The sequence below is a fragment of the Lichenostomus cassidix genome, chromosome 8 (assembly GCF_008360975.1).
Source record: "Lichenostomus cassidix isolate B80296 chromosome 8, HeHo_3.0, whole genome shotgun sequence".
In the NCBI taxonomy this organism is placed as follows: domain Eukaryota; kingdom Metazoa; phylum Chordata; class Aves; order Passeriformes; family Meliphagidae; genus Lichenostomus; species Lichenostomus cassidix.
In genome coordinates, this window is record NC_139489.1 from 27,636,059 (window position 1) to 27,662,057 (window position 25,999).

The 25,999-nt window shown below is 40.0% G+C and overlaps 1 protein-coding gene across 2 annotated transcripts in view; it reads left to right on the plus strand.

The window, feature by feature from the left end:
* The window catches only part of LOC146434208 (BMP/retinoic acid-inducible neural-specific protein 3), a 198,612-nt gene that overhangs the window by 15,254 nt on the left and 157,359 nt on the right, over window positions 1-25,999 (plus strand). For both annotated transcript variants that reach the window (XM_085068657.1, XM_085068658.1), the window contains exon 2: window positions 2,467-2,752. In XM_085068657.1, coding sequence (XP_084924783.1) covers window positions 2,517-2,752 — 236 coding nt within the window. In that variant the 5' untranslated portion in view covers window positions 2,467-2,516. The remainder of the gene's footprint in view (window positions 1-2,466; window positions 2,753-25,999) is intronic.

The window sequence follows — 25,999 nt, forward strand, 5'->3', positions numbered from 1 at the left end:
GTTTTGCCAGTGGTTAATTTATGACACTCCATGAGGTGCAGCATTAAGGCAAAAATAAACTCCTGGCTCTTCACTATTCCTTTCCAAGTGCTAAATAAGTCTAGTTTTAGGAAGATGCTACATATACACAGTAATTCATTTTCCAATCCTCATATTATAATTTTGAATTCAAAAGGGACTCAATTAGTCATCATTACGGTTTAATGACCTGAAACACCTTAGTGTTAATAAGTACTTGAAAAAGCAAACTCCTACCTCTTCTCATTTAATCAATTATGTGAATTTTTCAATAGAAAAGTTAGAAATTTTATAATAGCAGTAGGTATGAAAATTAAAATTCTCATTACACTCTCTGTAACGCCACATAGTGTCAAGAAATTCTGCCCAGGTTCTTCCCTGTCTGTGCTAAGGATGATGGAGGGGAATGAATATGCTCTGCAATATATATTCCCTGATTAGTGATAAGAAGAGACAAAAGCATTTGTGGATTTTTGCTCTGTTGTGATGCAAAGGCTGGTCTGGCCTGTCTGCAAGTGACTAGAATGTTTTCTTCATTTGCTTGGTTTTACTGAGCTATTTTTTTTAATAGAAAATGGCAACCAATGATCATCATGGCTTTCATGGGCCAGGAGAGCAATCTACCGGTTTTCAGTTTTGCTTGAGACCTCTGCAGACTTTCTCATACAGTGGGAGGAAGGTTATGAAGTGGTTTAACCTCAAATACATGAACTTCAACCTGTGAAGGAAAAAAACTCCACCAGTCCAGGAAGATGATTCTCAAACTTCATACAGTACACACAAATATGCAGAGCTTTTTTTTTGCATGGAAGTGATGGCTTGGGAGTATAAATAAAAGTTGGAGAGCTCTCTGTTGTAGACTCCTGGAATCTCATTTCAAAAGGATTTATAAAATTAATGCAATCTGTGTTTTATGATCAGAAACTACTGCATGGCTGTAAGTGTTTATGGTTACAACTCAGTGCCTTGGTACATGCTCAGCATGAAATACGAGCAGAGTCTTTCTTTACACATTTATTGTTTGCAGGATCATGTCCAAATCAGGTTACAAACAATTACACCACATAAAGCTGGAGTATTTATCTGGTTGTATAGACAGATTATTGTATTCTCAGACTGTAAATTCCCGTTGGTTCACAAGAACCTCTGTGCTCTTCTGGAGACTCTTGAGAATATTAATGTCTCACATATAGGCACAGAGAATATTTTTTCAGTGACACAATCTTCATTATAATGGATGGGGGGTGCTGAGTGTGCAGTTGCAGGACTGATCTGTTGGAAGCATCCTTCTTTTCGGGTGCACTTGCACATCAAATTTTGCATCAAATGGGAAGGAAAACTTTCCCACCAAGTTCCAAAAGTCATAGCAAAGAGCTTGGTAAAAATGGTGAGTGCTGATTTGAGTGAATGTGAATCCAACATTGTATTCCCTGTAAACTCATGAGCTAGAAAAACTAAAGCTCTCGCATTCATATATTTTAATTCATTCTGTGCTGTTTCACCTTAGACTGAAAACTGGAACTGATTGCTTCTATATATTTAGGAATCTACATGACTTTTGTCATCTCTGAGAACCTCATGCTCTTGCCTAGCTGTTTTAACAAAATCTCTGTAGGATATTAGAATCATTATTCAATTGCACAGGTATGGGTCTGAGATACAGAGGAAAATGTGGCTTGTCTTCACTGAGCTCCTACATGATGCAATCAATACTTGATTTGCTATTGGGCACACAAAAAAATTGTTCAGGCACCATTGCAAATGTGTTTCTAGGCTGATCTTTGTGTTGGAGTGATTTGGACTGAAAGTGAAATGCTGCTGTCAGTCAGGGATACTCAAAATTTCAGCATCTGGAGTTGGAGTGACTCACTGAACTAATCTCTGGGCAGCTCCAGAGCTTTTAATCAGTGCAGTCACTCTGTCCAGAGATGCTGTTTTGGACAGAATAATGTGGGTCTGCTAATTACACTTTGCAGTTAAGACAAGCCACCATGTAACTTTTCCAAGGACATTAAAAGGGAAAGCAGCCTGGGTCTCCTGAATCTCACCTGTTTTCTGTCCAATGTGTGAACTGTGAGATTATGTACAGACATTGCTGAATGATTTTGTACTGCTGCTAACAGACAAGAATCTGATGTTGCATATTTTTCATTAATGACTAGCATGAATGGGAAAAAAAAAACCCCAACAATCCCTCCCCTGATGATTTGTGAAGGTTTCCCTTCAACAGTAAATATTATCGCTGATGATGTTAATGAAGACATTAGTTTCACAGCATTTGAAGTGCTGAAACACTCCACTGTTAACTAGCCTAGTGGGGTTTATGCTAATGTAAAATGTAATAAAGTGGAGGCCACTATCTCTTTAAGCTGAAAGAAAGGAAACTTGTTTCTACTTCCAAGGGATGCTTAGTGTGTGCTTATCTAATTGACTGTGTATTTTGTCTAGGTGTTGAGGGAAAGCTAAGAGAATGAAGGCTCTAAGTCCCCAGTGGAAGCATGATATGGCGATGCAGTGCTGGTGCTGAATTGTTCTCTCTGATGGCTCTATGGGAGTGGATAGCACTGAGTCTTCATTGCTGGGTTTTAGCAGTTGCTGCTGTCTCGGATCAGCATGCCACAAGCCCCTTCGACTGGCTCCTCTCTGATAAGGGACCCTTCCATCGCTCACAGGAATACACAGATTTTGTGGACAGAAGTCGACAGGGATTTAGCACAAGATACAAGATTTACAGGTATGAAGCAAAGGGAAAGCAATTGCAGAGTTACCGTCCTTAGAAGTTGTGAATGATCAATAAGGGTGTCCTTAAGGGAAAGGTTCAGTTGTGGGAACAAATCCATAGACACCAAATGCATTGCTGAAATATATGCAAGGCCACTGTGTGTTATGGAAATGCTGCTTGTGTTGTTTCTGTTTTGTTTGAAGAACTTTTGATAATTGATTATGTTGCTCTGAAAAGCTTTGTTGTTTGCTACCTACCTCTACTCTGTCCTAGTGATACAGTCAAAAATGTGCTAGGTGTTTAAACACCACCTTTGGTTGCAGGAGGATCACCTTTGATCACCCATCAAGTTTAATTTCTTTCCGTGTGGCTTATCAAGACATATGCTGAGGCTTTAAGGATGGAACTGTGGCTCTGCAGATACTGCTGACAGAACAGAGTTCATGGGACAAAGGAGGGCATTTCAAAAGTGACTCAAAAATGCTTCATGTTAGTCTATGCCAAAGCTTTGAAAAGCAGTGTTCTCTTCCCTGAGGGACTGAGTGATAAGAGCCACTGTGAATTTTAACAGAGGTTGCAGGTGTTTGCTCCATGACAAACCTCAGCATTAGGCTGGCCCTATTCAGACTGAGAAAAGAAAAAAAAAACAGGGGAAGACTTCAAAACTACAGATCTGCCTGAGAATTTGGGTCTTGCTGTGGAATTGCTTCAATGCTATGTTTGTCACTTGTGAGTTTCTACTCTTTTGAAATGGCACTGGTGAAATACCTTCTCAATCATTTGCAAAAAGTGTAACCCAGCAGCATCCAACAGTATTATCAAGCACATGGGAATGAAAAGGGGAGTTCAGTCTAACAGGAGTGACCTAATGGCAAATAGACTGAAGGGGACAAATGAGAGACAAGGAGAGAGTAAGGACTGAGAAAACAAATCTGTAAGCAGAGATACTTTTCACTTCATATTGTGACAGATCCTTCCTGGCAGCCAAAAGAAAGTGGGGCAGCAGGGCAGAGCAGGGCAGATTTTCAGCTTCCCTAACACCTCTCCATCCTACAAACAGACCATGCATGGGAAGACACACACTGATTTCACTGGAAACCATGGAAGAGTTTGTACAAATTTCAAACCTATGTCAGGCTATTATTCCCTAGTGATATCCAGTCCTTTAGAAGAAGGTAAGAGTGATATAAGCCTATATGTTTATTATATTTAGTGCAGTGTCCAGTGGCCTGTGGCAAAAGTGCTGGCCTCAGTCTGTAAAGATTTTATTTTTAAAGGATTTGCTTTATTTTCGTTTCCCAAATACAAGCAGTAGAGGGCACTCTGTTGCAGGTCAATTTTGCAGTGGGCTTCTTTGCCGTATACAGAGAAATTAAACACATTTTGAAAATAAAGTGTGATTTGGAAATATGCTTGATGAAGTGGCTTGTCTTAACAGAACAGCATTGCCCAATATTTACTGCATTTTAAAAGCCAGCTGTCAGGACCAATAATGTAAAGCCAATAATGCAGAGACTGAGGCAGCATATTTTATTCCCATTATTCTGTATTAGTCAACACTGAACCAAAATTATCTTGCTAAAACATGAAAGATGGAATTGTATTTCATTTGAGCTCTTACAATCAGGTCCTTGAGAATTTTTCTCCTCTCAGCCATCATTACAGCAACATTGTTAAGTTTCACAGATCTGTAATCACATTGCTAATATTTATTTGGGTTTGGGCATAGGTTTAAATTGAGTTTAATTTACACAATCCCACAGAAATTTGTTCTTGTGTTTAGTTCCATTCTGCCTATTCCCTTCAAGAAATGAGCCAGGAAGTCAAAAGAGGCCCAGGATACTTCGATCAAAAAAGCTGCATTTTTTTTTATTTAGCCCTCCAAAACCAAATCTTATTGCCAAGTTTCCCTGTAAAATATGGTCCCATTAGCGAGTAGTGCAGAACACTGTGACCTTGTTACAAACCACACACTGTAAATTTAATCCCTGTTGCTTTTCCACGAGCTTCCCCAGGCTATAGGACCTGGAGCCTAATTGTCTGTTCATTCCCTCACCTGTCTTCTACCTAATGGAGAAGATCCCTCAGGGATGAGTCCTTATTTGAAGGGAGAGCTGAGGCAGAGGGAAGCACCTCCCTGCATGGACTCAGCTGTGATAAAGAGGGAGGAAGGAGCTAACAGAGCCCCTCCAGGCCCTGAGCTCTTCGTTCAGCCCTTGAACTGCACACCTGAGACCTCATATTTAAAGCCTAAGGGTGAAGGGAAGACTTCTTTGCTTTAACTCCATGCCAGATCAAAATCCATGGGACTGAGGATGAGTGAGATACATAGGGTGAGGCACTCCAAGGGGTTGTATCCCATTTGAACACAGTGGGGTCACACATTCCATGATGTATTTTAAGGTGTGTTGGAGGAGATTTCAGCAGGAGACTGTTGTCTGATTTTTGCTTTCCAACAATGGAGCAATTATTCAGTGACTAGATTGATATTTTCATTTCCTCTCCATTTGCAGTCTCAGGAGAGGCAGTAATGAGGCGGAAAAAAATAAACCTCAATGGGATCTGTAACATCCCAAAGATTTTATTTCATTCCCACATTAATAACACTCTCTATTTTAATCAAAATAATATTAAAAAGCAGAGAATACATGTTATTCTGCTTTTGATTAAATCAGGTAATGCATTTTCTCTAAAAACTGAAATTCCAGGTACAAAGGCCTTTGTCCTGCACCATTGTTTGACACTGGTTTAAATGGGATCAGTCAAGGTCACACACTGCAGGCCCATGGAAGATACAGAATCATTAAAATCAGATAATAGGACAGAGAACTGGAAAAGCACCCAGTAGAGAGAATAGCAAAGAATATTAAAATGGAGTTTTCTTGAAGGAAACATTGTCATTATTTCTCAGCTATTGAGTAAAACAGTGTTGTGCTAATTCTTCTATTTCTGTCACTTGCGTGGCAGGAGACAGACTGATTTTAAAGTTTAATTTCACATATGGCAATTGTTTTTAATAATCCTCAGTAGGCTTAGTTTTTTCAGTTCTTATTTTACATAACCTGTTTCCATTTAAAATACATGGAGACAAACTTCAAGCCTAAAACAAGACAAGTGATCACTCAGGGGACAGTGTGCTGGCATTTCCATTTTCATGGAATCACAGACTGGCTTGCTTTGGAAGGGACCTTAAAGATCACTCAGCTCCCATGGGCAGGGACATTTCTAATAGGAGGTCTGAACTCTGATTTTTTTTTAATGTAAAAGTTACGCTTTTTCTTATCTCCACATGTGGCTTTGTAGCATAAAACAATCACATGATAAAACCAACTCGTTCATCCATTATGGGAAGGTACCAGTAGAAAAATTAACTGCCACCCATATTTCATTCTTTACATTAAAATTCAGTTATGTTCATGGGCAAACAAGCTGATTCTCCCCAAGGCCAGGAGTTGTCACTGTTACAGGGCAGAGCTGAAAGAGACAAATATATATGAAATAATGTTTTAATCTGGTGTTGCAGAACACGAAATAATTACAACTGATGTTACTGACATTGTTATAAGCTGGAAATGGTGGGCTGGTTGTGTTTATTATGTGTCAGTGTTTAATTCTCTCTACTGCTTCAAAGGAAATACCCTCCTGCAGGAAATGTAATAATTGCCACAGTTTTTGTTGGTATTCTTTGTCACTGATCTGTGAAAAAAAACACCAAGAAAGCACCTGGATTGCTGCTGGAAACCTCTAGATTCATGGGAATGCTATGTCAATATTTCATGGAAGGTGGCTCCTGTAGTTAGTATCAATAAGTATTTTGGCAAGGAAAACCAAGTTTATAATTTGTTATTGAATACACAAAGGGAGTGCTGTGCCTCCTATGTAAATCAGCTACCCAGACAAAGGAATTTAAATCCAAACAGACCGAGATGAGAGGTTACCAGGATGGAAAGAGAGATTGTGAAATTATTCAAGGAACTTACATTGTATCAGAAGAGGTAATTTCTACAGAGATAGGGAAGTATTCATGCCATCAAATGAGGTCCTGAGGAAATCTCCTCAGGGATACTGTGGACTTTTGTTGAAGCAAAATGATTTAAAATCTGAAACAGATGTGAAAATTCAGGGGAAGAAAGAGCCTCGCTTTTCTTTTAAGGTGGAAATGCTTGGCAATATTTAGGGGGAAAAAAGAGAGCTGAAAGAGGATACAATTCTTGTCAACAGAATACATATTATAAAGTGAGATGAGCTATCTAAACCAAAAGCCATTGCTGTCTTAAAACCAAATTGGTATAAACTGGCTATGAATAAATTTAGGTTGGTTCTTTGAAAAAGGTTTCTAATCATTAAAGTAAAGTAATTCTGGAACATATGAAACTACAGAGCCTTCCCAATCCTATGAATAGAAGGAAAGGGCTATAAGATATGATGCAGATGAAAGTGGATAAGGTTTTAGTGACCACTGAGATCCCTTTGGGATAACTACACCTAACAAGTGTACAATTCTGCTCTGCAAAAGGAAAGAAAAGGAATCTCCTGAAGATGTGAGTAGCTCTTTCCAGCCTGGTATTCATATGGCTTAAGAAGATTCCTTTAGAGGTTGTTTTAAAAGGGATTGTGTCCATGAACAGCTACAAAAATAGAAGTGCTGGAAAATGATGCTATCAAGTTAAAAATAAGACCACATTGTGTTCCTCTCCAATGTTCTGAATCCTCTGGTGACTGAACCCACAGGGCAAAGTGAGCAAGTCTCAGGACTCTAACAGAACACTCACTAATATGCTTCAACACCTGAATGTGAACTTATCTAGAGCCAACCTTAGTTGGCTTTGTCAATTTTTCATTCACCATCAATATATTTTAGCCCACAGTTCTCACTAGACTTCTTGACACTTGTGACAGACAGTGTTAAGAACATCCTGGGGAATTCAGTTTTGGAGGTACACATCAGTATGCCCTGAATTACAATTTTCACCCCAGTGCATGGTCTGGAATAACCTTTCCTTGTGCTCTTCCCAAGGCTGATTTGAACTGATTCATTTGCTATTCCAAAGCCTGGAGAAGAGCTAATAAAAGTCTTCCAACAACGGTTATCAATACAAATGTTTTTGAAATGGAGATGTCTGACATCCCACCTGATGAAAGTCTAAGGGGATGATTTCTATGTGCTGCTGTTTCCCATACATTTTCACCACACTCTAGAAATCAGCATCACTGACATTTTTTTGGGAGGGCCCTTTTGGTACTGATCAAGTATCAGAGCTGTTGGGTTTTTTCCCATAAAACTGCTCCTTTGGAAACTAACAGAGGAGCTGATTGCTCAGGTATTGCTCAGGAGTTCTGTTTCCTTCACAGAAAGCATCACTCACCAAACCCATGAAAGGGGAGTGAGATGGAACAGGATGTGTCAGGGAAAGAAGAAAGGCAAACTAGTGCTGTAGAAGTTGAGGGAAGCAATGAGGAAGAAATGGGCTGAAATTGCTTCTGGCCTGTGCTGTAATTGGTCAGCTTCCTTTAGGGAATATTCCATTCAGCTTGGTGGATGAAGTGCAGTAATCAGATGGATCATCATTCCCAGAATGTTTGCAAAAAGCTGCACTGTGGAATGCACTGAGTCCTCTCTTTAAATCCAGGGGCTCACAGGTTGGTAGCAGGGAAGAGCAGCTCAAAGAGTGTTTTTGGGACTGTGAGTGGATATATTTCCACTAGAAAAATAATATTTGTAGCCCAGTATTTTTTTAAGAATGTCTGGATCTGAAAAACATCAGTGAGTTTAATTTTGCATTGTGATACACTTTAACAGCCTCTCTTATTCAGGTTAGCTGGGCATAACAAAGACATGACAGCAGTTAAATCACTGGGTTTGGTGCAACTGCTTGAAAAAGACATACCTGAGCAAAAGAAAAGCTTTAAAGGACCATATTTCCAGGTCTAGCAATACCTGGATACTGCCCTCCAAAATAATTGAATTTCCAGCCCTTTGTTCTAAATGCAAATCCCCTTCATAGGAAATAATTTTTGTTTTATAATATAAGCAAATATAATATAAGCAAATATCACTACATATAAGGTCGTGGTGCTTATAATTAGCAATTCCTGATATCAATATTATACTAGTTTATTGATCTATTTATCCAGGGGATTCTCTGGAGGGTATGTGCTTGTGAAAAGGTGGAAATAAAGGAACAGCAAATTTAAACTGAGAAGCCATGAATACACAACAGAAAATTAAAGAACATGGTTTCAGGTTAATTATAACCAGATCCTAGTTTAGTTTACACAGAGTATTAAGGGTTGGAGGTTCACAAAGGTGAAGGAGTGTTTGGTTATTTGCAGTGGCACTGGGAGAACCAGGGAACCCCTTGGATGGATACCAGAGACATGAGAGGTGCAGAAGATAAAGACTGGACACTTATTTAAGTCTGTGCTCAATCCCAGTGGTGTAAAGGATCTGCTCCAGCTGGGAATATCTCCACAGGCAAGGATAAACAATATCTCCAAGGGCAATAATGAAAGATTCTGAGCTCTTGTGGGTACTTGTGGCCCAGGAAAAGGGCAGATGGAAATGAGAGTTCAGAGATGGACAGAAAGGACCAAAGAGAGGTAGGCAGTTCTGATTTCCAAAATGACCCTGCCTTTCCAGCTCTCTTACATCTGTGAGCCAACACAGAAGAGAAGTCATCTGCTCTGGGCAAAGGAAAGGACTTTTTGCTCAAAAACAAAGGAGAAATCAAGCTCATTTTTGAGACTGAACCCCAATATCAGCCCTCAGCCCACTGCTGAAGATCTTGGAAAAAGATCTTGGCCACATCCCTGGAAGTGTCCAAGGCCAGGCTGGACAGGGCTTGGAGCAGCCTGGGATGGTGGAAGGTGTCCCTGCCCATGGCAGGGGGTGGCACTGGATGGGCTTCAAGGTCTCCTCCAACCCAAACCATTCTGTGAGTCTGTGAAAAGCATGAGCAGCCCCTGCAGAAACAGTGTAGTTTTGAGTGATTCTGGCTTCCTACAGAATCCTGCAGAAAGCTCAGTATACCACAAAGCAGAGAGCCCAATTTACAGAACTCCAAAGCACCTAAGGTGTTTTTCCCAGGGACCAGAGCAGAGCTACCCCATATCCCCTCCCTCTGTGGCTGGCTCAGGATCACCTGCTGGGCTTGGAAGCAAGGCTGGAGTTTCCCTTGGTGAGGCAGAGCAGCACTGGGCAGTGCTGGGGAGCAGTGCTGGCTGTGCTGCAGGACCAGGAGTGTTCTCAGGAGTCAGCCTGACAAGAACATGAGCGTGTTTCAGCTTGGCAACAGAGGAGAATATTGATGCCAAGATTGCCTTCTGTACATTTTTTTTTCATAATACACTGCAGGAGTCTGTGTTTTGACAATCTCTCTTTGTATTTCTTCTTATTTGTTCGGTGTATTTAATCAAAGTTCCTAAAGAAACTCAAATGGCAAGGAGGAGAGCCAATCTTATTTTTTGTAAACATTATTATAATCTATTTCTAGAATATACCCTCTTTCGAAATCTAATATTTTAAGGATAATTATTAGATCAAACCTCCTACTGATATGTTTCCCAAGAACAAAGAACATTTATTTAGAGAATATGGTGTGTCATCATTTCAGTTAGTGAGTTCATAAATCATTTAAGTTGCCCTAAAAAAATTAGTATAATAGAGGCTGTAACTTAATGGTTTCATGCAATCACTGAAGTAGTGTAAAAACTGTTTAACACTAATAATAGATACATTCTTCAGTCAGCAGGGTAGTCTGCCAGGATTGTGTGCATGAAATCAGGTCATTTTCATTAATTCTTTGAAGGTTTTTTGTTAGTTTAGTCTTTGTTCTTTCATTTGCCCTTCCTTTTCATTTTTGTTTCAGTATCCCTGCTGGTACTATCAGTGATGTTCAAGATGTAGAGGATATCAAACGCTGATGACTTTCATAAAGGAGAAAACAATTACCAAGATTTCTTCTAGTTACTGAAGAAAAAAGAAAAATATTTTCTTTTTATTACTTGAATCAAATTCTCTATGCTTTTGTTTTAACCCCCATGTTGTTCTTTTCTCTTACTGCTGCTGGGGCAGTAGCTGTCTCCAAACAGAATGGCTTTCAGGTTTTTCTTTTTGACCATATGTTTAGTCTATATGGGTGGCATGTTATATAGAGAAAAATGACTGAGTAGCACAGAAACCTTCTCGGTATAAAAAGCCAGTGGTATTGATTGGAATGTGTGATTCTTTGTACAGAAGGGCATTTGTGCCTTTTGCACTCAGAAAAAGAATCACTGACACCAAATGTGCTCACTCTAGAATTTTTGTCATTTTCTCCTACTATCATTGACTCAAGGTCATGGTCAATAGCTCTGAATCCAAATCTTAGTTGTTTTCTAGCTCAGATTGATTGATTTTACAGGTTTTCACAGTCATTATGCTGGTTGTGATTTTTTTTTCTTTTTTGTAGCTACAGATTCACTCCAGCACAGATCCTTGTGAAGAAAAGCAATACTTCAAAATAATGTCTTGTTGCTTGATTCTCCCTAGAATCCCAATATGATTGTTATGGATAACAGTGTTCTTAAGGTCATTAATGGCTCTGTATCTCCATTCATCTTCTGATACTCTCAATTTCTACTTTTTTATGCAGCTTGAGAAGATATTGTTACAGACCAGACAATTTGATATATACAGAGCTCTGAAAAATGTACATGCAGAGCCCACCAGCAATTTAGAAGTTGTGTATTCAGGTCTCACATGCATCCAAGAGATAGAGTCTGGCTTTGAGGAGGGAATGCTAATTTCTCGAGGGAAAAGCACATATAGAGGTTTTGACTTATATGAGTAACATAATTTAAAATCAAAACAGAAGAGACACTCTACCAAATATTCAGAAAGATCAGCAAAATCCGAGACGTGAGGATATGTAACTGATTAATTTAAAATAAATATTTGTGTTTCAGCAAATTCTGAGCTATATTTTTACGGTAAGCACATATAGAGGTTTTGACTTATATGAGTAACATAATTTAAAATCAAAACAGAAGAGACACTCTACCAAATATTCAGAAAGATCAGCAAAATCCGAGACGTGAGGATATGTAACTGATTAATTTAAAATAAATATTTGTGTTTCAGCAAATTCTGAGCTATATTTTTACGGGTTTTGAACTTTAACTAATATGTATTTCTAACCTATAAGCTGACAGCTAGCGGTAGAATTGGAGGCTTTACTAGGAACTCAAATACAGTATCAGCTTTGCCTATTGATAAATATGCTCTAATGATATAAAGTGAATAAAGAAATCGCTTTATTATCAAGTTGCACCTAATTGTATTTTATTTAAACTACATCTTTGGATATTTCCATAAAATACCAGCTACAGATTATAATAATAATACTAAAGGCTAAACCTTACACAGATAACTGTGACTGTGAGAATTATCAGCTCCCAGTCTACCCTGAACTTGTGAGGGATCTGCTCCAGCTGGATCCCTACAAATCTATGGAGCCTGATTGGATTCATCCAAGAATCCTCAAAGAGCTGTTGATGCCATTGCAAAACCTCTCTTGATGATTTTTGAGCAGCCTTGGGAATCCAGAGTGATCCCATCTGACTGAAATATGGCAAACATTCTGGTATTCAAGAAGGGCAAGAAGGAGGACCCTGGAAATTACAGAGCTGTCAGCCTGACTTCAGGGCCTGGTAAAGTTATGGAGAAGATTATTCTGGGAGGTATTGAAAAACACCTGGAGGACAATGCAGTCATTGCTCACAGCCAGCACAGCTGCATGAGGGGAAGGTCCTGCTTATCAAACCTGATTTTCTTTCAGGTCCTTTCAGGACCCATCTGTTTGATCAAGGGAAGCCAGCTGATGTAATCCTTTTGGATTTCAATATAGCATTCCAGACTGCCTCTGCCAGGATCCTTCTGGACAAAATGTCCATCCCAGGGCTGGACAAACACATCCTGAGACGGGTGAGCAACTGGCTCCCAGGTCAGGCACAAAGGGCTATGGCACCTGGGGTGACAACAGACTGGCAAGCTGTCACTAGCAGGGTTCCACAGGCTCCATCCTCAGCCCTACTCTCTTCAACATCTCCATTAATGACCTGCATTTGGACTGGGAAGGACACAGAGCAAGCTCACAGATGATACAAAACTGGGAGAAGCTGTTGACTCCCTTGAAGGCAGAAAGGCCCTGCAGAGACCTTGACAAATTAGAGAGATGGGAAGTCACTGCTTGTATGGAGCTTAACGAGGGAAAGTGCTGTGTGTGGGACAGGGCAGCACCATGGATGGGTGTGGAGTGGGCAAGGAGAGGCTGCAGAACAGCTGCAGGAAGAGCCCTGGGGGTTTCTGCTCCATGGCCAGCTGGATCTGAGCCAGCAGTGCCCTGGAGCCAGGAGGGACATCCCTGGCCTGGGGACAGCAGGGACACATCGCTGGCCAGGCCAGGGAGGGGATTGTCCTGCTCTGCTCTGCTCTGCATTCTGGGACAGCCTCACCCCAAGTGCTGGGGGTATTTTGGATTCCACAACACAAGAAAGACACCAAACTATTAGAGAGCATCCAAAGGAAGGCTTCTCTTGAGGGGAAGCCTTCTGAGGAGTGGCTGAAGGCACTTGGTTTGTTCAGCTGGAGGAGAATGAGGGGAGACTCATAACAGTTACAACTTCCTTGAGAGGGGAAGAGGAGGGGCAGACACTGATCTCTTGTTTCTCATGACCAGGGACAGGACCTGAAGTTGTGTCAGGGGAGGTTTAAGTTCGATATTAGGAAACAGTTCTTCCCTCAGAGAGTGATCAGGCCCTGCCCAGGCTCCCCAGGGAATGGTCACATTGCCAAGGCTGCCAGAGCTCCAGGAGAGTTTGGACAATGCTCCCAGGGACACACAGGATGGGATTGTTGGGGTGTCTGTGCAGAGCCCAGAGCTGGACCCAATAATCCTTGTTGATCCCTTCCAAACTGACAGATTCTGTGATTCTGTAATGATGCTTTTGGTAGCAAATCACAAGGCTTGATAAATGAGGAAAACATATGGACTGTGGTGCTTGTTAATTTACTGATGTCTAAAACTCAAACATTGGTGATTACTGTGAGAATGAATTAGTGTGAATACGAATGTGTGTTTATTTATATTCATGGGTATATATTTCTGTACACAGAACTGTATGTGTTTGCATAGATATGTGTATATATACATAGATGTAGATATGGATGAATTAAAGAAATTAGTTTAATGATTCACCTTTTTGCACTGAGAAAAAACCTCTTCCTTAGAAAGAAATCTTGTATCCTCTGCAGTCAGGTGTCTGAATAAGAGCCTGTGGCCAAGACATTAATGAAATTTGCTATGGACACTTGCTCATGAATCAGACATCCAGAAAATCTTCATAACCCTGGCAGTGCCAAAAGATCTTTCCTGATTAGATCCTTGTATTAAAATGCCCATGGCAGAAACATTCTCTCAGATTTTGATGCATTTTCTCATGCCTTTAGTCAACTCCAGATTATGCTTTAAACTTATCCATTAAAATTTTAGCTGTGGCTACAATAGAAGAATTCTTTGAATCTCCAAATAAAACACATTAATGTGAAACTTCTTTTTCATACAGGGGCTACTATGACTTTGCTCCATTATTTTCTCTATCTTTCCATATGATTCTGGGTATAGTTAATGAAATTAAGCTTTACAAGGTACAGGAAAAAGTAGGTACATGTACATGGCTACAGAAGCTTTTTATTTAAATTTCAGTTTTCCATACATTTCTGGTGTGATAATGTAATGGGAAATTCATAGATTTTCCACTTATATCCTAATTTCTGGGTCCACTATGTGCTCATGCTTTGACAGTGCTAAGAGCTTTCAATATATGGTTTTTGTAATTTTTTTTGTTTGTTATTTTTGTGTGTGTGTGTGTGTGTGTGTGGTTTTTTAATGGTTTTTTGGTTTTGTTTTGGGGTTTTTTACCTTTTTTGTTTGCTTTTGGTTTTGTTTTGGTGTCAGGAACATATTTTTATTTTAATTGCCCCTGACATTTGATTTTCCTTTTAGTAGAGCTGTTTCTCATGTGGTTGACTTTGAAGGTGCATCTATTTATTTAGGAATTTGCCTGATGAAGGAATGGTTATGTGTATTTTTACTGCTGTCTCCTTGGCCTGGATGAACATAAATGTGTTTTCCTGGTTCTGATGTAGCAGTTCTGTATGACTTGGGTATTTGTTTCCTTGGCACCCAAACCACCAAGGAGTGCTAGAAATCAGTACAATATATCAAACTCCCTGACACTCATTCTTTCCGAGAGGCAAAAAAAAAATCAACAGAGCAAAATAAACAATCAAACAGATCAATTTTTTTTTAAAGGGATGGTCATTTTCCCATTCTGTGTGAGTGGTAGAATATGGATAACCTAAAAAGGAATTTTAACCATAGTAACTTATTGGAATTCAGAAATAATTAACAAGAACTTTTAAACTTAAAAGGTTTGTGAAGTAGGACATTGAAATGAAAGAAAAAGAATAGTACTTCTACTTTTAAAAAATGTCTCCATGTACCAATTCTGTGTTGATGGGGAGACAAAATTAGATATACAATGTACAAGATAAGTCACACTTATTTCACTCTATTTCTCTTGTCATCACAGTCAAACCATGAGAATTCCAAACCATGAGTGGGTTTGCAAGATGTTACATGGTTGTTGACAGAAATAAAACAGCCTTCATGTAGTATTTACACTAAAACAAACTGGGATTTGGCAAGTTTCTACACAACAAAAACTGAGGTCATGGGACTCCTGTTTCTAATATCTTTGGAAATTCCTACGTCAGGCTGATATGCATGAGTCAACATTCCTCTCTCCCTCAGAAGTACTGCTTCTGTCACAGTAACCGGAATAAAACAGAAGGGAAGGTCAATTTTAGTGAAGTAAACTTGGTAGTATCTCAGAATTTAGTCAGGGAACAGAGCTTTTGAGAGAGAGAGGGTAGGGTGGAAGAGAAAATGGTCCACCTACACATTACCGAATGAATTTGTGGCTGATAGCTCTGTCTGAGCAGTGTGTACCTGAGATGAAGTGGTTTTATCCTTGTGAAATATGCATTTCACAGTCGTGGTGAAAAAACCCTCATGCTCTGCTCTTCTGTTGTGATGTGAGGTGATCCTGAAGTGTGCTAACAAATCAGTAATTTCAGAAGGAGCTAGTTTGTCAAGACACATTCCTTAAAGTCAGAAAAAAGGGCTTGGCACTCACGTTAAACTCTGCAGGGAAATTTCTTGGGTGTGCCTTTGTGATCACATTATTTTGCCCACTGTGATGTATGGTCATAACATGTGAAAATAGTTTTCAATAGTTTGTGGCTTAATATGTCTAGAAATGAGTGAAATTTGTTTGAGGATGTACAGTAAGTTCAGAAATAGATGTAGTCATCTGCCAGTAACACCTCCCTATATCTACTACCAAAATGCTGATCCATAACCCCCACTTTTTAAGAAACCAGGTTAAATCAAATCTAGAATCAGACTAAATGAGAAAGATGGTATTCTTGACTGGTAGAGACCACTAATGCCACTGACTTGTAAAAGCACCATAATATCATAAAAATCACAGCTTGGTCTGGGTTGGAAAGGACCTCAAAGCCCATGCAGTGCCACCCCCTGCCATGGGCAGGGACACCTTCCACTGTCCCAGGCTGCTCCAAGCCGCAGTGTCCAGCATGGCCTTGGACGCTTGCAGGGATCCAGGGGCAGCCACAGCTTCTCTGGGCACCCTGTGCCAGGGCCTCCCCACCCTCCCAGGGAAGAGTTTCCTTTTAATATCTAATCTAAAGCTACTCTCCTTCAGGAGCTGGGACATTTGTGGGACATTTGCATTTTTGACATGTAATGTCCCAGCTGCATAAGCTGGATTTTTTTTGCATATGCAACTCCAAATCTCAACTACCTGCCAAAAAAAAATTATTTCTGATTAGAGAAGTGGAACACAAATTTAGTCATATCCCATAATTTTTGCTCTAGGGATTGTCTAATACCTATGGTGCACAGAGACTTCTAACAGCACTATAAACAGCTCACAGAAGTAGACCACAAAGTACACGGGGCTTTATGTTTGGTAAAAACATTTATATTAAGATTTGGGGCATTGGATATTGTATCTAAAATCCATTTTATATTTTACTGTTTCCTTATGGAAGAACATTGCTATTACACCCTGTGTGGCTGCTGGGATGCATTACATTCATTGAATTGTTTGTTCTTGCCAAATCAAATCAACATCATTCACCCCCCTCACTCTTTTCTTTTTTTGGAGCAGCCTGGGATAATGCAAGATGTCTCTGTCCATGGTAGGGGGTTGAACTAGGCAAGTTTCTAAGGTTTTCCAACCCAAACTATTCTTTGATTTTTATGATTCTAAGAAAAAATGCAAGAAGCAGGGTAGCTTTCATTATTCACACAATCAGATAATATCACCAGTTTTCCTCTGCACCTTTACTACTTATCAATACATTTCTCCACAGTTTATCATTTCATCAGATATATCCCTGAATATCTCATCTGTCTGGCCTTAGCAGAATGTTCTGTGGAATGTGACCCACAACATATAACTCAGAATCAAAACAGTCCCTATGTTTTCTGCTTCCTGAAAAAAATCAAATTATTCTCCTGCCACAAGTTTTGGTAATACCTTTTAGTCAATGCTGAAAAGTAATAAAGGAACAAAATGAATGACTTCACATTACAGATGCCTCAGGCAAAGACATTCATGTTATTTACCCTTTGGCTGTTGCCAGGTCTTGAAAATCAGGAATCATTCTATCTCTGTAAATATATTATGCAGAAGTGACATGACCTGTGAATTAGTCTTGTGGGGTATTAAACTCTCTATCTCAGATGAAATAATCCACTTGTAGTTAAAGCAGGAGGGCTGAACTGACAAACTACAGAAATTCCTGGGTCTAGACTAGCATGAAATGCTATGTTGATCTTCATTGTAAGTTGACAGGCATACACAGAGGGAAATATATAGAAGTATAAATGTGTCCACTGTGGACTTGATGCTGAGACTAATCCAGCAAAAGGATTAGGATTTGGGATTTATTTAACTCCTTTCTAACATAAAGAGTGATGATGTTTTTGTCAGTGATAGCAAATGGTGGAATTTGGAGCAGAAGTATGGAGATTTAATTCCCCTGCTGTGAAATGAGGAGCAGTCACGCTCCTCACTGGCAGAAGCAGAAGGTGAAGGCAGAAACCTTCACGACCAGCATGTTCAAGGACTATACATTGACTTTTCCTGAGATCTTCAACTCCTACTGAATGCAGTGCAAAAGTGTTGAAGTGCTGGAGGTTAGGAGTGCCCTGCAGAGGAACCCAAACAGGCTGGATTGAAGGGCCAATGCCAATGGTGTGAGGGTGGCCAACAAGGCCAAGTGCTGCATCCCTACACTTTGTCCACAATAATCCCTGAAGCAGAGGCTGGAAAGTGCCCAACAGGAAACGTCCATGGTGTCCTGGGCACAGAGGTTGGACTGAGCCCAGGTGGGCACACCAGCCATGGTGTGGCACAGCCCCAGGGCAGTGACTGTCCCCTGTGCTGGCACTGCTGAGGGGCCTCCAGAGCTGAGTCCAGTTCTGGGTCTCTTATGGCCAGAGACACCTTGAGGGGCTGGAGAGTGTCCAGGGAAGGGAACAGAGGTGGGGAAGGGGTTGGAGCACCAGGAGAGGCTGAGGGAGCTGGGAAAGGAGCTCAGCCTGGAGCAAAGGAGGCTCAGGGGGACTTTGTGGCTCTGCACAGCTCCTGACAGGAGGGGACAGCCAGGGGGGTCAGGCTGTGCTCCAGGGAACAGGGACAGGAGGAGAGGGAACAGCCTCAGGCTGGGCCAGGGGAAGCTCAGCTTGGATACTGGGAAAATTTCTTTACTGGAAGGGTAGTCAGGCCCTGGCACAGCTGCCCAGAGCAGGAGTGGAGTCCCCATCCCTGGAAGTGTTCACAGGGTGTGTAGATGTGGCACTTGGGGACATGGTTTAGAGGTTAACATGGTGCTGTTGATGGTTGGACTTGATGGCCTGAGAGGTCTTTTCCACGAAACAATTCTATGATTTCTCTAAGATACTTCCAGGTTGGTTGAACACCTTTTTCATACCAAATAAATTTTTAATCCATCATTTTCACTGAAGTCAATTATATAACTAGCTGTTTACTAAAAAAGAAATAAAACCTTGTGAATATGTGTGAATACATGTGTGCAGATTTTGGAACCCATCTTGAGGCACAGAGGATGTTAGAAACACACCCTGCATTCCCTCTGGAGTAGTTTGCAGTTATTTCTGTTTTCAGCCATTTTTAAAGTACTGATAAACTTAAATGAGTAGCTTCAACAAGAAAACAATTGTCCATTATAAACACTTTTTACCTTTTTTTTCTAATGTGCTCATGTCAGGCTGTGTAAGTTTAGTCAGGTTGGTGGTATTTTTGAAAGGATTAGATTTATTCTGTATCTCTTTCCACTCTAGTGCCAGGGGTGTTTTATGGTACAAAATGATTTTTTAAATTTCAAATCTGGTATAGCACAGAGTAACATGCTCCTTGCTATCCAATAATACCCTGAAAAATAAATGGAGTTCGCCTTTGACATTTTACTGCAGTGCTTTTTCCTTTTTAAAAAATTATGTTTTATTTAATTTTCCCCATTGCTGGGGCTATCCCACAGCTGCAGTTTGCAATGGGAAAAGTGATTGAGTATTACAGGATGGAAACTGTCCTGTTCTGCTTTTGCTAAACTGGAGAAGTTGGTCAGACATGTCCAATGAACAGCATCAATTCTGATTTTCCAGTAATGTATTTAACTGGCTTTGTAGGATGGGTGCTACTCAAGTGTGAAATATTCTTGTACTTCACTCCTGAAGCACAAAGCATTTTACATTTTTACATGTTTTGATTTCATGACAAAGTACTAATTAAGGTAGGGTAACAAAGCTGGCTATGGTTATTTTATTAGCCACTAATAGAAAGTGGTTCATGTAAATTCTTCTATATGCTAAGCCACCTCTTGCTGTCAATATAGACACAATTCACCAATCAGCAGCAATAAAGGCTCTTTAATTGCATATTTTTGTTGCCCACATTTCTAAGTAAGCATCTCCAAAGTACAAAAAGCATAATTAAAATCTATAATTCAACTGTCTGGGTCCATTGATAGAAATATAGCCACATTTCAAATGAGCTTTAACAGTTTAACAGCTCTGTGCTTCAAAGAAAAGTAGATTAATACAAATAGCCTGAAGGGAAAGATAAAGGTTCAGATCTCAGCAATCTGAAAAACTTTGCATTTCTATGGAATCCAATTTCAGGCTGCACAAATAAAGTTAAGAGGATGAGTAAACTTGCTGCACAGAATATTTTGTTATCCTAACTATTGTTGCTCACTGAATTAAATTTGATCATTCTGCTGAAGTTCCATTTTTTGCTTCATATGCCTCATGGTACAGATATGTTCTGTCTTTGATGTTCTCAAAGTGTCATTGAAGCTAATGCCACATCAATTAAATATGCTGTTTAAGTACTATTTTTTTCACTAGTCAATCACTGACGTTTTCTATACAGCTTAACATTAGCATTCAGACACAGATTTTCGAAAGAACCTCCTATTTTCAAAAGCTTTCAGTCCTCAGTGTGACATTTGTTTATTTAGGTACCTAAGGAGAGTAATTGCTGTGCTGAAGAAGATGGCTTACCAGGTTCTTATTAACTAGGATGGTTCCACTGTCATTAACAGAAAATTCTGTGAATACTTGGCGTGTTTAACAAGATTATAGCTCTTGGTTTGGATTAGTAGGCTCAGATTCTGATTGCAAAACCTTTGGGATGAAGAGTGAAAGAGGAACAAAATAAAAAATGATGTGAGGCTGTAAAAATAAAAGCAAAAAGCTCAGTCTGACAGGAGGAAACCTTGATGGTTTTGTGAGTTAGAGGAGTTTAATCCATGGGACTGAATTACTCACAGGAGGTGGCAAAGTACTGTGGATTTGGTGATTAGAGAACAGGAAAGGAGTTTGCAGAGCAACAGCATTGATAGAGGGCAGTGAAGTTCAGAGGTTCTTAAACAGAAGTGAGTGAGAATTTACAGCTGATAACGTCAGATAATAGATCTACAATTGAATTAGAAAGTTTTCTCACTGTATATTTTTGCATAATATGAAGTGTACTGGCTCAATATAATTTTATATAGCTTATGTCATCCTGCCTTAAGTAAACTTTGCCACCTGGTTGTGGCTCTGGATGATGCCATATCTCACCTAAACCCAAACAGTTTTCTTTTTAAAGTTGCTAAAATGTTACTTTCTGTATTGCCATTGACCAACTTTCACTATTGAATTGGGAGATAACATTTCCCTCCACCTTGCCAAGGCCTCTGAACCCTTGCTGTTGGCTGCTGACAGTGACACTGACAGTGATGCACTTGGCTTATTTGCAAAGAGATGCCTTGATCCAGTGTCAGATGTGGAAGAAAGCAGAATTCCTACTCATTCTGGTTTCTGATGGCACACCCTTCATTTGAGCAGCTGGAGTTGCAAACACACTGCTTTTCAAAGATATGAACTCATAATTACTATAGTTATTGTTATTTATTATATATTACCTGTTTAAAGTATTATAGTTTGTACTTATTTTATTTAAAAAAAATCCAATAACAAACCATTTTGACTGGAATTTTACTGTTATCTACTTGCTAAATCTGCGCCTCCTTTACTTCCATGTTATGGATGGATCTCAGGACAAAATTTCTTCACTGAAAGGGTTTTGAAGCATTAGAACAGCCTGCCCAGGAAAGTGGTGGTGTCAGTCACCATCCCTGCAAGTGCTCAAAAAACATCAGATGTGGCACTTGGAGACATGGTTTAGTGGTGGGCCTGGTGGTGTTATATTAATGGTTGGACTCGATGATTTTAGAGGGCTTTTCCAACCCTAATAGCTCCATGATTCCATGATTCTATGATTCTATGATTCTATGATTATTTTAGGGGCTGTGGTCTGTAGTGTGTCCTGTATCAAGGGGGTAGGGAGCATTCTGAATCAACAGTGCAGGAGCACAAAGACAGCAGAAGGTCATGCAGCTCTTGCTCTGTTCTCTAGAAGAAATTGCCATGTGGGAATGAGGGGTTAAAAGCCCCCAAGAATAATGGCAACTAAAAGACAGTATAACAACCTTTTCTATATGTATTGGTGGATATGTGTCCAGGTGGGGATTGTTTAGGCTTTGAGGTTTTGGCAAATGGGTTCTAGAGCTGGATTCAGCTGGGTTAGTCACAGAGGGGGCTGTGGATAGCCTGGTGGGAGATCTCACAGCAAAATTTTCTAATATGGTGTATTTTCCTTCTGATTGGCTGTAATTGTCATTGAAAAGTCAATCTTTGTTCCTATACTGAGTGAAAGTGAACTGGGCTATGCCTTACGTGGATACTCATTTGTAAATTAGATTAGAGATGAATTTGTAGCACAGCTAAATACCTGGGTGCATTAATGGCAAATTTGTGGGTTGTCTGACACTGGAATATGAGCAGATAAAAGGAAACCTGTCCTCCTCTGCACAGGATGTGTCTCACAAGGCCAATGTGGGCCATAAAGAAAGTGCTCTGCCAACCTGCTATGCCTCATTAACTGAGACCAACCTTAAAAGATTTATCCTGAGCTTTCTTAAACTGAATTTTGCAGGTCAGACATTTTTGGAAGAGCAGAACTGAGGTGTCCCAGAGTTTGCTAAGAAAATGTGAGGACAAACAGTGGGTTTGTTTGATTTGTGTGAGATTGTTACCAAACTGGGGACTAACCAGATCAAACAGAAATGTTGTTCAATTCGATCAAGCTTCAGAGGTGTAACTTTATTTTTTCAAGATAGTGTTATTTCACTGTTTATTGACAGGCTGTCATGGTTTTCCCTATGAGAAGCATACTGACAGCTTCCCAGTCACAGTATTTTACAATGTACTTGTTTGGAAATTTGTTTGCTAGTTTGAATCTATACATGTGTGTGTATCTGCATACACATACATACAATTTTCCATCATCCTGCCTCCATAGGATGCTTTGTGTGGGCTTTGATGTCATCCGGCCTTCACATTCACTGTCACAGTGTCTGTGGGTAAATGTAACAATGTTCTGGACGTCTCTGAAATTAGCTGAGTGCCTGAAGTATTCCTGAAATACCCTTGGTAGTAAGCATGTATGCATGTATTCACACCAAGGTCGTGTGGGCAGAGGGGAATAAAGAGAAGCAATTTTGAGGGATGTTTTAGATGAACTTGAACTAATGGCAGTCACTATGATAACATTAACAGCACACTAAACTCAACCAGAGAGCTTACTTTGGGAAGTTACTGCTCTAGAAACCTCTCAGAAAATTGAGTCACATCTATTTCATCTGTTTGCTTAAAAAAGACATGTAGAAGGGAAATATCAGTGCCAAATCAGAGGCTGCAGCTCAGATGTTCTCCTTATCTAAATAGTGAATGGTCAGCCTGTGGATTTTTGCATGTTCATCTGTTCTCAGTCTCCAAAACTGATTTGAAAATCATAGTGGGTCATTAGCCAGAATCCTTCAAGATTAATTCCTAAATACCCTCAGCTACTCTAAAGCATTTCCTCCAAAAAACTGAAGTAAAAAACTTGTGCCAATGTCACAGCTTTGTTGAACTGCTTTAGGTCCTGTCAGGACTGACACTTGCTTTGGAAATATGGAAAACATAATCAGCTCCCTGACTGCCATCTCTCCCTTTATGGAAAACACTAAAATTCTGGGAATGATCTAATTCAGAATGTCAAATATTCAGTGGTGATAATTCCAGCAGTTATAGAGCTTTCCCCTGGTGTATTTCTGCCATTTAGAAGTAAAGTTATACTGACAAAACACTGAAATGAATGTATTAACATTTCTTGTTACTTTGTTAGGTTAACTTAAAGCAAGAAGTTGAGACTGATAACACACAGACAGAAATGGTTACAGAAAATCCCAGAGAAACCAAGTTTATTAAAATTTTCTTTCTTCCAAACAGTCAAGCTGACGAATGCCAAACACTGCATTATGCAATGATTTCAGTTCCACCTGAAAGGAGAGAGAATAGTCACTATATAGCCACAACTTCAGAAGTGATACTGCTGTAACCTGTTATCCTCCCCCAAATCCCTAGATATAGATTCTTCTCTGGAACCATCTGGATGCAGCTTCCTGGAGGTTTTTCTAAAACATACTTTCACCTAACAGTTGAATTTAAATATAGCCTCTGTGTTGCAGGCTTGTGGGTTAAGTGTCATTTCAGTGTAACAGGCAGCATATGGTGCCTGGCGCAGGGAGAAAGAAAATGGAAGTTGAAGCCAAGCTGTCAGGAAGCTGCTGCACGTCTCTAAGATAAACTGCAGTTTTCTACAGTGCTTTGGGGCTCCTTAACTCACCTAGCAGTATTCTGGTATTTATATCTATGTTTGACACTTTTGCAGTGGTCACAAGGTAGCCTTGGAGGGGAAAGAAAAAATTATTTAAAAACTCTGGTGTGTGGGCATTTGTAATTAAAAAGCAGTTGAGACTACTACTGCAATTAGTGAGGAGCTCTTTCCAACTGCAAACTGATGAAGAGAGAGTGTTTTGAGCAGAGGGATCACTCTGAGCAAGGCTCACAGGGCTGCTTGCCCATCTGGCCTCCAGATTTCACAAACCTCTTAGCAACAACAGGTGAAAGGCCAGGTTTGACCCAAGACAGCTTTTGGTTTTCCATCTATCTTCTCTCCTAAGATGATCTTTTTTCCTGCCCACTTCTTATCACTTTGGGTTCCTCACACAAACTGACTTTTAGCAGAGAGAGTAAATCCAACAGAAGGGATGCTGCTCTTGTAAGGGAGAGAGCTTTGCCAGGCTTTACTAAATCATTGCAGCATCTCCACAACTCATCTCTGGTGTAGTTTGGATGGAAGAGGCTGCCCAGAGAAGCTGTGGCTGCCCCTGGATCCCTGCAAGCATCCAAGGCCAGGCTGGACACTGGGGCTTGGAGCAGCCTGGGATAGTGGAAAGGGCAGGATGTGGAACTGGATGAGCTTTGAGATGCCTTCCAATCCAAACCATTCTCTTTGCAAGATTGAATTCTGAAACCACACAATTTTTTTCTCAAAATTATTTCATTTAGGCACCCATTTGAAACATTGACCAGTTGAGCACTAAATATTTCTGCATGAACCAAGCATAACTCTCTCCTAAATATTTTTTCCATTGCTCTTCATGGTAGTTTTGGGAATTATCTAATTCCCTATAAAAATGTCAAAAAGTGTGAACTTAATAAGGTGTAACAAAAGTGAATGAGTATATGAAAGATGTTTTGTGATTCTGTAGAGGTTTAGATTGTGAGAAGTGGTCACAATTCTGATCAAAAAGTAATTAAAATCCTACTTTCAGCTACCCTCCAGAGACACCACTATTCCACCTGCTTGTATTAGTTCAGATTTTAATTTTTTCATTTTGATTTATTTAAGAATTAAAAAAATCACATCAACCAAATAATCTCTTTATATTAATATTTAGAGAGAAAACTAAAAAATAACATTCAAGCTCTTCCCTTTTCTTTCTAAAGCTATACATTAATGAAATATGAAAGTGAACTGAAGTCTTATGTGCTGAAAATCTTCATTTTAAGGAAGCATAAGGGTGAATTTTACTAAATTCATCCCTGTTGTTCCTGGAATTGAGGTATTTATGGTGATACTTGGGAATAAAAAAGGTGATGGTTGTAGGTCCCTTCTGACTGAAATGCTGAGTCTGAGCTTGCTAGAGACTTCCTTCCTTCCTTCCTTCCTTCCTTCCTTCCTTCCTTCCTTCCTTCCTTCCTTCCTTCCTTCCTTCCTCCCTCCCTCCCTCCCTCCCTCCCACAGCAGACAAAGCTGTTGTTAACTAATCAGGATGTGCTGTGTAGCAATGTGAGAGTTTGTGGCTTTAAAAGCCATGAAATGGGGATATTCAGGATCTGGAGGGGAATGAGGATGGAGAATAGCAGAGTACAGACCTTGTGCTTTAGGAGAAGAGACTTTGGGTTATTCAGGGAACTGGAAAGCTTGTTGGAAGGCAAAGGAGCTCTGGAAACTTGGCAAGGCTGAAAGAAGAGCATCCTCTAAGCATCCTCCAGGCACAGTCAGGAAAATGAGTGGATGTATCAGGGGACCAGCTTGGGTAAGCAGAGCTTTAAAACAAAGAGGCACTGCACAGGAGGTGGGAGCAGGGACAAGCTGCCTGTGAGA